We start from the raw sequence: 13,283 nt of genomic DNA on the forward strand, positions 1-13,283 counted from the left end.
CTACGGTGCCAGTTTCAGCATCCTACTCTGTTGAGCAGAGATTTACCTTCACAATTGTTGCAATGCTACGAGAGCTTTTAGGCTGATTGTTCGTATCTTCCTTTCAACCAATACACGTTCCTGTCAGGATGGAACATTTTACGTAGTGCTACTTTGCAGGTCGATGTAAAGATACTATTGTTACTTCATGACTATTTTAAGGTTTCTGTAATCAGTGTACAGATGCTCAATGGCCAAAACAATTCCTTATTTGTGTCTGAATGAGAATTTTGCTACTGAGCTCATGGTAGGGTATTTTTATTCTCTCACTGAGAGACTTCTTCAATTCCCGACTGAACAACCCCACTGCCCCACAAGACATATCACAAGGACAAGCAAGAGCACGTTTGAAGAAATACTTCCTGTTAAAAATACTGTCCTCGCTAACACCTTATTTCCAATTAAAAAAAAAAAAAAAAAAAAAAAGGCAGTGAACTGGTCACAGTGCAGGAAACCTCTGACCAAGAAGAAACTCTTTGAGACCAGCTACAAGCACCTCAAGTAAAACACATCATAAACAAGAACCTGGAGCTAGCCAATAGCTTCAATGACAAGAAATAGTGAAAGAGAAGGAAAAACCCTCCTAAAAAGCCCTGGAGCATCCAGCGAGGAGACAGGACATTGTCATATTTGCATACCAAGGCTAAGAACACAAGCAAAACCAAATTCCTTGCATTTAACACTCATCTATAATGCTCTGATTACAGGCTTACCCCATCATACCCAAACCAAAATTCCCTTTCTGTCATCAGTGCTTCCCCCAATGGAGGGGACAAATAAGACCCCACCATTCTCAACACCCTCACTGGTGACTTTTTTAAAAAGAGTTTTCAAATAACTGTGCCACCCAGTCTATGCAGCACTTTACCTGAAAACAAATACACAAATGGTGTTTATCGTCCAGAATGGAAATCTCAACCCTTCTATCAATTTTCACACTCAGAGTGCACACCAGCCCCATAAATACCAACTACATGCACTTTGAGGACATTACTCATGACAGTCACTCAGCATAGAGAAATATATCATGTTTTTGAAAGAGCCACATGGATACTCCATAAGAAATAGCTTTTATTAAAAAAAAAAAAAAAAAAAAAGACCCTCTACTCATTGTATACGTTGTTCTCAAATACCATCCTAAAAAACTATACCAGAAAAAACTTCAAAAAAGTGATTAACTGTGTTAGAACATCCCACCCAGTGGAAAATCCTCCCCAGAGCCATCCCTGCCAGTCTTTAAGCTACCTCCCAACCCTTCTAAGCTTATCATCAGAAGGAAGCCTTTTGTGCAGAAAAGGAGAAAAGAAAAAAAAACCCAAACATGTACAACTTGTCAAAACCCTCCCTTCCACCTTCCTGTAAGGACCTTCTATGCCAGACACCAGTGCTCCCAGGTGTCGCACACAGGCTTGCCTTGTCATACCCAGCCCACAAGCCGCCCTCACACCCCACAGTTGAGATCAAATAACTAAGACCAGAATGAACTCGCACAGACCACTGACCAAGCACAAACACACCTAACAGCTGCAAAAGCAGCTCTCAAAAGGTAGTAACTCAGCCTTTGATTGTCAGTCCTGATCCTCAAAGGCTGCCCTCCAGCCGCAAACACAGGAATAAAAATTCGTAACGTTTCAAAACAGCAAGACACTGCTTCTCTGCCACACCGTAGCCTCCCACACTCTCCACATTCTCCCCACTCTCCATCCCACAGGCTATAGCCTCTTTCTCTCTCTGTCTACATCCAATCTAGACATTTAAACCTGCCAGGAAGCATTACTTCCCTTTCCCCAAGAAGACAAGTATATAATTTCTGCCTTCCCACAAATTAGCATTCCCACATTGAACTTGCCAGCCCTGTTTCCTTTCAAAGATGACTTAATAAATACAGACTCAAAACTCTGAGGGATTTTCTCAATTTGCATTCCATTCTCAAAGAAAGCTGTCACCTTCAGGTCAGGCCTCAAGGTGGCTTGCATGCCCGAAAGCTTTTCTGCTTTTCAAATTATACCGATCTAATGAAAGACATTACCTCTGCGTATGTCCTTAGACATCACGGCCACAACAACACTACTATGGTTTTACGCAGTTCAAAAATCAAGCCATATTTACATTCCAAGTAAATTTCTCATCTTTATAAAACATTTCAAAACGTGATTTTGAATCCCTAGAAGTTTAAAGATGTATTGTCCTTCCCAAATTACTAAGACTGTGGAAATTGGTGTGGTGTTTTATGAGGCCACTGTAAAACTCTGGTTTTCCAACTTGAACTTTTTACAAGCCATCACTATCCTCAAAGGTTTGACAATAGATCAGAAAGTGCTCATTGCCATTGGAGTAAGATAAAGCTGGAAAGATGCAGACTTCATTGCTTAATATGACAAAATCCAGTTGTCCTAATCATCAGTCTTCCTTAGTAATCAGCCAGCCCCAAACCTCTGATGGAAGGAATTATGACCATACCCAGACTGGGAAAACAAATATGGATCAAACCAACCTGACATTCAAATGTCTTCACTCTATCAACTTCCTAATCACCATTACAACTAACTGCCCTTGTTAAGTATTCCACGACATACGGAGTTCACATTTCAACACTCTTGTTCACCTTTTTCCTCCCAGAGCCATGATTTCTGTAGCAACTATGGTCAAAATCTTGAGATGTAAAAAGCCAGCACACACTTTTCTGTTCAGTCCTCACCATTCACACAGAGGCATGCAGAGTCACAAGCTTACTAATAAAATTATTTCCCCACTTAAGACAGAATACACATTTTAGAAAATGTTTGAACCGCTATATGGGAGGGGAAAGCTCCATTACCCAAATACTTTCTAGTTGAGAGCCTGTCCATGTGTCTACATTCAACTCATCCTTGTTTTGAAAAACGACCTGCACTCTTACCATCATGATTAGAATTTCCCAGGGTCCATGGCTCATCTGAATCAAAGTGAGTATCTCCTCCTATTCCTGGTCCAGGAAAGTAAGCGTGAGCTAGGAATCCACCTTCTCCATCAAATGGAGAGCTGTCTCCATGGAAACCAGAAGCAAAAAATATCATAATATCTGCCTCCTTTCTGTCATTTTTAATTTCATGGTAAGGGACCTCTTCAAAGGTAAGTGGTGTCACTCTCTGCCAAACATCAAATGCCTGACGAATGGCTCTCCTTGTATCAATCTCTCCAACCTTGGGGGTATAGTTGTGTACACTGCGTGAATGAGAAAGAAGGGTGGTTTAAATTTGCAGAATATATTCATGACTTCATATTATAATTCCAATACATAGCTACACCTACATAGTTTCCATTTCCAAAGGGTCTTTATTTTTTGCAGACACTACTTTGTGCATGCAAAGTTTTGTTCTTACAAACAAAGTTACCAACAAAACTACAGCCCTGATCTGAAGGCTACATTTCTTAATAAGAATCTTCCCAATTCTTTAGTCAATCTTCTACCACTTTCTGAAAACCTGACAACCTTTAAAATCTTGGTGTACACAGCTAAGTAACTCAGTTTAAAAATTCAGATTTTGTCTGAAATTATTACGCTAAAATGGAATCCAGTGTATGAAAAAGGCTTACTAAAATTCTTCTTGAGAAACAAACCTTTCAGTAAACTGCACAACCTTAGTTACATGAGCAGCTTCATTCTCAGGACTACTCAAAATACTTAAGAGCTCCCAGAAGTGATTGACCTACCAGTTTTGTGCAACCCAGTCCATGTCAGCTGATGATACAGAGTTTGGGGGTGGGTAAGGTGGAGTTTAACTGCACATAAATTTCCCATAATTGTAAACTTTAGCTTAGAAAGTGCTGTTCCTAGGGTGGTTTTTGTGCGTGCATATAACAGACTCAAGACCTGTTAAGCTTAGCTTGGGGAATATGAAATACCTATGTCATAGAAACAACTTCCAGTCTTTAATGAAATTGGCTTAATTTAATATGACTGACAGCTGAAACACATCCAGTGGTAAAACAAGATACCTATCACTTCAATGGCAGGCTACAAATTCTGAAATTGTAAAGTTAAACAACTGCTAGTTTGACAATGGCAGAAGTGAAGCCACCTGACAACCTGCTTTCCCGTGGTTACGCATATGCTCAAGATATACTTGATTCATATGATTATAGACCAGTTTTCTCTAAGGTCCAGAACAGGTTAGAAGCAGGATCTGACTCTCAGATCTCTGCATAAAAGAACACGTCCCTTTACAATTTGAAGGAACTATTATTGGTGGAAGCTTTGAACTAGTCCTTCCTTCCAGTCTCTGCAAGTCCTTCACTGTTACCTGAAGAATCCCCTTCCTCCTATCTCAGAGCTCTCAGCAGAAGCAACAGAGTGCCCCAGCCCCCGATTCTTTCCCTTCACACCATCATATTTCTTCCTACACATTCTGGCACCCTCTCCATGCTGGTCACTCACATTTCAGCCTCTTCACCACAAACTCACTGTCTTAGCCTTGCTCACCCATATCTTCTCCTTAATGTCTACGTTCCTAATTTTTACTCCTCTGCAACCTCCCTTCCCCCTCCAAAAAAATTAAAAGGCTAGGCTAAACTTTCAGCTAGAGGGGGGTGTTAATTTTACTTTGAATTGACATTCTTATTGTCAGAAATTTCCACTGGCGTCATTTGGCAATTGCCTTTCAAAAGCTAAGGGCCTAAATGACTCAAAGAAAATACATCTCTGGGAAACAATCATCACCTGACACCTGGAGCCCACCTTCAGCGTATTGCCTCAGCAGGCCTAAGGCTGGACAAAAGCAAGATTTCTACTACATGAGCAAAAGTAAAACATCTGCAAAAATAAATATTCAGTAAAATGTTGCAAATCAGTAGAGGGAAAAAGCATCGCACCTCTAGACATGATGTTCCTTCTGCTTTAATGGTTTCTTAAAGACGACAAATGATCCAACAGCTACAGCATTAGATTTCCAAGGGAACAGAAAGGGGCTTACTAGGATTTTCCTGCCAAAATTACACAACTGATGGCTGGGATTTAGGCATCTTTACTGATCATTGAGAATAGACTCTTCAGTTACTCCAGTGCTCTGAAAGTATTCCCCCTCTCCATGTTCTGAGAATGAAAGCCTCAGCTTGGCATTACAGGGAAAATCCAGTTTTCAAAAGTACTTCCAAAATTTGCATACCACACAAGTACAGAACAATTTTTTCCCCAAATAAAAAGGGGCAGGGAAGGGGCTATACCTGTAGGTTATATGCTTCTGTCTCCACTTTTGTCCAGTTAGTGCGTACCGCTTTTTCCTCCGGCTGTGGCGCAGGTGGGGATGATCTGGAACTCCACATCGAGGTTTCTTCATCCACCTGGAAGGGAAAGAAAGAAAAAGCAACCTAACAAAGAGTTTTGAAAAGAGACTCAAAAGAACTCAGAGGGTGACTGGAAGACCTCGGAGGGATGACCAAGAAAGGCTCAGTCTTCTCTCTCTTGAGTTTAGGCTTTTTGCACAGAGCTGTACACCCCACCTCTGCTGGCAATGCACACACCTCAGCACACCAAAATGAATTCATTTTTCCTTTTGGAAACACAGATACAGATCGAGTAGCCCTTATGCTTGAAAAGAGCTTAATGATGATAATGCCACAAGAGACCCAGATCAAAACTGCACGTGCAGTGGGATCAAACTCTCCTACCACCTACTCTACCCACTCTCCATTTGTTAAAGTGCTCATGTGCCAGTAAAAAACCTCCAATTCATAACTCACTAGGTACGACTGAATCACTGCAGACACAACCCTCCCAGATAACGACAAAGGCTTTCACCTTTCACACAACGGCCAGAACAGATCACTCCAGTCTGTGGGTCACAGTCACCAAACCTTGTTAGGTCCCCCAGGAACACACTGCAGGACATGGGATGCAGAAACATGCCACTGCCTGGTCACACGCGAGAAGAGCACCGTAGCCAGTCCTGGCAGACTTCTCACACAGGACACCAAATTATCTCCTCAGCAGGGCTTCCCCCACATCCCTGGGCACCTGGAGGACAATTTTAGCCTCCAAATGCATGTTTTTCCTTCACCTGCAGCCAGCCAATGGCAAGTAGCACATGTGTGCCCACATGCTTGAGTCTAACAATGTACATATTATCCGTCAAAAATATTAGCTCCACAGCTTTAGGAAGGGAGTGTCTTTCCATCACCAGTGATGGTTTACAAGACCTCCTTCCAGGACACCTTTTAAATAAAAACCCAAACAGACACTTGTACAGCCTCACAAGAACATTCTCTCACAGCACACACACACAGCAGCCAAGCAGCTGACCTTTCCTTAGTCCACTTCTGAGATGTAAAAACTACTGGTTCTTACAAATCTCAGTGCGGTCACCTGTCATCTCCTCTCCACCAAGAACAGAGCAAATGAAAACTGTTACACATATTGTACTGTACCTGACAAGAACCCAAGCTGCATATAATAAAACTAGCACAGATCTTCCCCACTTAGGTTACCTTACATTTATCAGTATGGCCTGTCTTTCAGAAATCTGAGCAACCTGTAGAAATCAGATCTGTCTTGCCCACACAACTGCTGCCACCTTCAAAGAAAAGCAGTTACATCTAAAGTCTGCTTTTAGAAAAACCATATTAATTCAACCTCAATACACTGTGGTTTTCCAAGTGTCCTTTTGCATTGCTTCTACCACTCTTCTAGGGAGACGTTAGGCTTATAGTAGCCTATATTCTCCTAGACATTTCCTGAGTATTTTTTAAAAAAAATTTCAGTTGTATCAAATGGTACAGAGGTTTTAGCATAACCTTACACAAACCTCAGTGTGAATTAGTTTTTCATCTCCTGAGCTTCATGAGGACTCCAGTACTCTGAACATCACCATCATCAGGCTCTGACTACAGTCATAAAATTACCTTCTGTTTTATCTTTATTAGTATCATCTAGAAGACAAAAAAGGTAACAGGGGAGAGAGCTACCAAACCTACATGGATGTGTAGGACAAGCCACCAGGACTTTCCAGGACAGTACTATCTATGCTGACACACCAGCAATACATCACCAGTTTCCTCACATCTCAACATCTGTGTCACATATGAAGACCACTGCCCTTCCCAACCCCTGCCCTATGCCAAGCAGGCCGCAGGAAATCAGCCCCCCCCATCAGTCCCACGCTATCAAAGCCAATCAGAACTGCACAGAGACCCGCCCAAAAGTTAATTCCCTCAAATACAGTCAACCCCTCTGTCCCTGTGCCAGCTCCATCATAATGCAGGGACACAGGGCTGTGCCAGCGGCAAGCTGCAATACCGGCATCCTGGGCTTTAAGGGCTTCTTGAGCCAAAGCTTCCAAGGTACCAGCATTTGCAGAGCTGCTGGTAGTTACGCTACGCACGGCTGCCCCACTCCTCTTTCAACTCCTTTACACTTGGGCCTGTCCAAATGCCCACATTCTACCACAGCTTGTTCCAGAGCTCAGCCACAGGCTTTCTGAAACAGACTCAGTAAAAAAGCCCAACTACCTGATGAGAGCTAGAGAGTACACAAGTTGTCAACAGCCTGTGCTAATATCAAGCTGAGAATGTTTATCTGGATCAGTTCCCTGATTCAACTTACTTCCCTAACATATGGGCTCTAGTCTGATCACATGGGCCAGGGTACAAGTCCAGCCACCTCTTTTTTCTCAGCAGGGCAGATCTACCACAAAATAATTACAAAGCTGCAGCTCGCTGCCGTTGACCTTCTTTAGCTGAGCTTTTTGACAGCCATTCTCTACTGAGTAGTCTGGATAACGCTTTCTGTGTTCCAGGGGATTTATGAAAACACATCACATCAGAAACAACAACAAAAGACAATTACATGAAGCAGGATTCAGGTACTTATGGTCGCTTCCTTCTTCCCACCCCACCCCGCTTTTTCTTTTTTAAATGGGGGCACCAATAATGCTGGATCACCAAAATTTATACTTGGCACTGTTTATGAGTAGACTATTGTGTTCCTCCAGTTGCTTGGCATGCAGAAAACAGGTAATGTCCAAAAGCAGTGACATCCAGACACACCTGCTTTCCCCAGTTCAGGCTCCAAGCTGTTCACAAGACTCCTAAATAGAGGAAGCTGTCACTCTCAATCACCTACTTCACACTTTGACTTATTCTAAAGTCGTTTTGAAGGGACAGGGCTCATGATGCTGACAGAAATGACAGAAAAAATCATAACTGCAATCTCAAAACTCTTAACAGACTGAAATAACAGCTTAGCAAATGCCTGAGCAATTCAGAGCGCTCTGAGCCAGCCTGCCTTGCCAGATCTTCTTTTGCTCAGCTTCTGCAACCAGGTCCGAGGAAGTGACAGCCCAGCCAGGCCTCGCCAGACGTGTCTCCAGCTCAAAATACAGGCTCAGGGCTAACAGCAACTAGGGCCTCTTCTTCCTTTCACGTAATTTCTAGGTAGGTACTCCTGCTCCACCCTGCCATACAACATATGGACCTACCGACTCAGGACAGATGGAGGCAGAGCAATCACGCCTACCTGCAAAGCACAGCCACATTTTGTTGCAGCTGAGGGCTCAAGCCTCTGCAGACATGAGTTTCAGAAGAGGGAACCATCTCGGTTATTCACCCATCAGCCTTTGGGAGTTCATGCACTATATAAACCCCTGCCCAAACATAAACTCAGTAAAACACGGGGCAACACCTTGCTTTCCTCCAGAAAAATACTTTCACTTAGTAAAGCAGGGACTCCCATATGCAGTTTGCTCCCTTCCCCATCACCCACAGGGCAGCAGAAGCAGCTCCCTAGCCTTCCAAACTAGCACCCAGATACCATAGGCCCTTCTTCCCCCGCCCCCTCCCAACTCTTAAGCATCCCAGCTGCAAACCTCCACACACCAACTGCACATACACAACCTTGCTCTCTGGCTCCGCTTCAGCATTCACTTACAAACTGTGTTGCTATTAACAGCAAAGAGATCTTGGATGGAAAATCCCCACCTTTAAAAAGCATTTAATTTTCAACTCATTTGAAAAGGAAACAAACAGGTTTTTCTCTATCTGTCAATGGAGAACAAGGGGCTTTTCCTGTGAGCTAAAGGAGGGAATGTTACATTCACTAGAGAGGCACTCCTGGTCCAAGATGTCCCCCCTCCTGCCTAATTCACTAATTTCTTCTGTTTCTCCCTCTTTCTTGTACTGTGAAAGGTGCACAACCAAACCCCTTTGTTCTTCACACTATTTGACTTTGTGCCCCCTTCTTCTGTGCTGCTGGGTCCCTTTTGACAGCAGAGCGCCATAACAGCGGAGATTAAGAACTAGGCAGAGCACACTCTGAAAGGTCTCCTATAAGAAATGGTCAAGGCAAAACTCTCAGGCAGGGCCTAAGCAAGTTCTATTATTTGTCCTTTCTTTTTTTGCTCACCATGAGATGCTTCTTTCCCCCAGAAAGCATTAGTAAGACCTTATTGGCTTCTACTTCAGTCAATAGATGCTCCCCTAGTCCAGACCAACAGCGTACAGATTCAGCCAATACATGACATCCAGGCACTCAGACGCCTCAGAAGCCAGTCAGGTAGCAGCAACAACCACCACCTCCAGCCCAGACCTTGCAGTATACTGAAGAGCAAACTAAATGCAACATCTTGCAAAGAACAAAGTTTCTCCAGCCTAGGTGATTTAGACCAATGCTTCTGTGCTATCTGATCACAAACAACAAGTAACACATGGCCAACATACAGCAGAGAACATCTAATGTCCAACAAATGGCAACTATCGACAGCTACGTAGTCTTGACTATCATCATCAGACTACAACAACTGACTTCATGTTGGAACTATATCCCTTCTGAGGGCTTCTTGTAGCTGGAATAACTACCCAGGTGATAAGAAAATGCATTAAGAAAGGGAAAGACAAAATTGGCCCACGTTAATCTTACTCAATAGTTGTCTGGTCCAAAACTCCTGTTACTGGGATCCCATAAAACTGTTGCATAGTAGCAACTGCTGACTGCACAGCTTTTCCCGACTGCAAGGCAGACATTTGGCTGTCAGATGGAAGTAAGTAGCCGTAAGTTTTTAACCAACCCTGAAAAAGAAAGAAACAGATGGTAAGATGCCACAGTAAGTTTTCAACTTAACAGATCAGAACGCTTCCTCAAAAGAGAGTGACAAACTAGCCCCCAAAGAATCAACCACTTCTCTTTTTTTGGTTAGCTTTGGTAATATCATCTGATCTCCGGGAAGGGATGAAGACCCAGCTTAATATCACCTGTCCTGACAGGACAATGCAGATCTGCCAATTAAAAATGGCCATCGTCCCTGCTGAGTAACTGGGGCAGGCTTAGGTCTCCGAACACCAGAAACGCCCAAGAAGCTCTGTCCTCATTGCAGAGACCTGCGCACCCTGTCACCTTGCCAGTCCCACAGCAGCATGCTCCCAATAACCCACTGCCCACCACCTACTGCTGCCTCTGGACCATCACTCCAAGCAAACAGCTTAACAGGCCTGGGCAATCCCTGCAGACACAGGTCAGCTTTACGCTTGCACTGAGCACAGAGGTATTTATTTCAAAAACAACAAAAAAACCCCAATAAAAAAAACCCACAGAGAAAATTTGCAGACTCTGGTTGGCCAGACTTTTCCTCTACTAACAGCAGATATCTAGAAAATTGTCAGAACAGGAAAGCAAGCCAAGTCTACTCAAGGAGCTTTGTCCCTTTTCCCCACCTCCCCCCTAAAATGCAGCCTTAGATAAAACCACATGTCAAACTTGTCAAAATCCTAAGGACAGCATTTTCAAAAACACCCATTAATTCAGGATGTTTTTCCTCCCCTCTCTTCCCCCGCCCCCCGCTTTGATACCACAAGAAAAAGGAATATTAATTGACCATTGGCAAATGGCAATAAAACCTGAACGAAGGCTTGCTTTCCTAAACTTCTCACCATAACTTCTCATGCACACACTCCCACGCTCCTTTCTTCTGGCCAATACCCTGGCTCTCTGATTCAATACTTAGGTCATGATTACTAGGAGATTGACGTGTATCCCGTACGTTTCTTCCAGCCAGGAGGACAATCCACCCGACGCACAGGACACAGTCCTCAACACGCAAGTGCTGATGAGCCACCCGCCTGCGCTGCTCTCACACCAGCAGCCTGATCCCTCAGAGCTGGGGGCAGAGGAGCGGTATGTCCTCCCCCAACATAACACAGCAACGGGAAAGGGACTTGGGTCAGGAGGAACACAAGAAGGAGAACAATCTCCATTTCCTTGTGGCGACAAAAAGATACCAGAATCCACTGGAAAGAGAGAAAGGCCTTACTTCCAAAGCAGGAGAAAGAAGGTACAAGAAAGTACCTGGTCCGGGCACGTTAAACTCACCAAGTAAAGGGACACGCAGCGCTATTCAGGGTGGACATCGCCAGCGGGTCAAGGCAAAGCGAAGCTGCCAAACTGCCCGAGGGGCGGACATGTGCCACCCGCCCTGGCACCGCTGCCCCCGCCACGGGCCGCGGCTGAGCGGCATGAGCCGTCCTTGAGCGGCAAGGGCAGGCACCCTGCCCACGGCGGCCCCAGCCCGGGCCGCCCCGGCTGCCCCCGTCCCTCCCGGCCAGGCTGGGACGCGGCAGCGCGCAGGCGAAGGGCAGGCCGCTCGGGGCCCGCGCAGGCCCTCCGGGAAGCCGCTCCCGGGCGGCTGGTGCTGAGGAGCCACCGGAGCGACGCGGCTGCCCTCGCCTGCCGGCCCCCGGCCCGCCCAGGCCCGGCCGGAGAAGCTGCCGGCGGTGCGGCCGCGCACACCAGCCCGGCCCCAGCAACCGCGACCGGCCGCTTCGGAGGGGCCGGGCGCGGAGGAGCCGGGGAGCCGCTGCCCACCCAGCTCCCAGCGCGCCCCGGGCCAGCGCAGCGCCCAGCCCGCCCCGGCCCCCCCGCGACGCCCCCGGCCCCCCCGCCCCCGCCAGACCTACCCGGCCGGTGCCGGTGTCGGCGGCGGCGCGGAGCAGGGCGCAGAGCAGCGGCAGCAGGGAGCCCGCCGCGGCCAGGCCCCAGCGCCGCCTCGGCGCCATGGCAGCGCGGCGGGGCTCCAGCCCAGCGGCGTGGGCTGCGGCTGTGCGGGGCAGCCGGAAGCGGAAGAACGGCTGGAAGCGGAAAACAGGGCGGCCGGAAGCGGAAGGAAGCCGCGGCCACACGGCCAGTTCGTCGGCGGGTGGCGCCGGGGGCTGCAGTGTGGGTCCGGGAGGTGTGCCTGGCTGGCGGGGGGCCTGGCCGCCCTTCCCCGCGGGGAGGGCTCGCAGCCGGGCCCCGGCAGCCCCCGCAGCCGCCGGTGGCTGCAGGCCGGGGCGAGCGCGGCGGGGCTGGCGGCGGCCCCGCGCCTGGCGCAGCACCGGAGCGGGAGGGCCGGGGCTGTTCCCTGCGGGCTGTTCTCTCCCGGCGGGGCCGTTCCCGTCCGCAGAGGCCCCGCTCCCGGCCAGGGCTGCCTTTGGCCGCACCCGAAGGTGTGCGGGAGCGCCGGGCTGGGGGGGGCTGCGCCTGGCAGCGGGCCCGAGGGGAGCAAGCGGGGCTGGCAGCCGGTCAGTCCCGGCCCTGCCCGGGGGCCCTCCCGGTCTGAGCAGCGGGGCGCTTCGGACGTGTGCGCCCGGGGGAGGCGTGGGATTCTGTGCGGCCTCAGCGAGGCCCGAGGTCACACTCCATTTCTCTCCTTCGTCTTCCTTGGGACCAAAAATGATGCCTCACGGTGAGAGGCTGAAGGAGGCGGCAGCCGCCCTGGCCCAGCCTCACTGAGTTCAGAGCGTTTGAAAGGGTAGTCGTCAGCCTGCGCTTTCACAAGAGCTTAATAAATTATTTTTATCAGGGATTTTGGTCAGGGGGAGATGCCATGACACCAGGCAAATCTCTTGCTCTGTCGTTGGCTTAACCAATGAATTTTGACCCTGAATTTCTTGACACTGAAACAGCACAGCCCCGTTTCCTGCAGGAGCCCATCCCACAGGGAGGTGGCCCGGAGACGTACCTCAGGAGCGACAGTTTAAATACACAAGGTGGGTGCTTAACAAGGGGCAACCCCTACCGCTGCTCCAGCTACCAAGAGCACTGAGGCAACTGTTCTCGCCCGGGCTCTGTTTCCAGCTGGCTTCCCACCATCTCTGTTCATTACATACCCACCTATGTGTGCTATGCTGGATCTGTCCCTTACGCCAGCTCCTTCCCTGGACAGAAGATTCCCTGCAGGCTTAGGACAAAACAAGACACAGAGCTGCAGCTCAGGCAAACAGTATCAAAACCCTTTTCTCCTGGG

At 47.6% G+C, this 13,283-nt stretch overlaps 1 protein-coding gene across 1 annotated transcript in view; it reads right to left on the reverse strand.

Annotated features, from left to right (window-relative positions):
• The window catches only part of MMP24 (matrix metallopeptidase 24), a 38,603-nt gene extending 26,477 nt beyond the window's left edge, over window positions 1-12,126 (reverse strand). Inside the window, exons 1-4 of the mRNA XM_056354026.1 lie at window positions 11,956-12,126; window positions 9,926-10,074; window positions 5,242-5,358; window positions 2,939-3,243 (exon numbers count right to left, since the gene is read on the reverse strand). Of these exons, the coding sequence (XP_056210001.1) occupies window positions 2,939-3,243; window positions 5,242-5,358; window positions 9,926-10,074; window positions 11,956-12,054 (670 nt within the window). The 5' untranslated portion in view covers window positions 12,055-12,126. The remainder of the gene's footprint in view (window positions 1-2,938; window positions 3,244-5,241; window positions 5,359-9,925; window positions 10,075-11,955) is intronic.
• Window positions 12,127-13,283: the final 1,157 nt, after the last annotated feature.

This window comes from Falco biarmicus, chromosome 10, assembly GCF_023638135.1.
Source record: "Falco biarmicus isolate bFalBia1 chromosome 10, bFalBia1.pri, whole genome shotgun sequence".
Taxonomy (NCBI): Eukaryota; Metazoa; Chordata; class Aves; order Falconiformes; family Falconidae; genus Falco; species Falco biarmicus.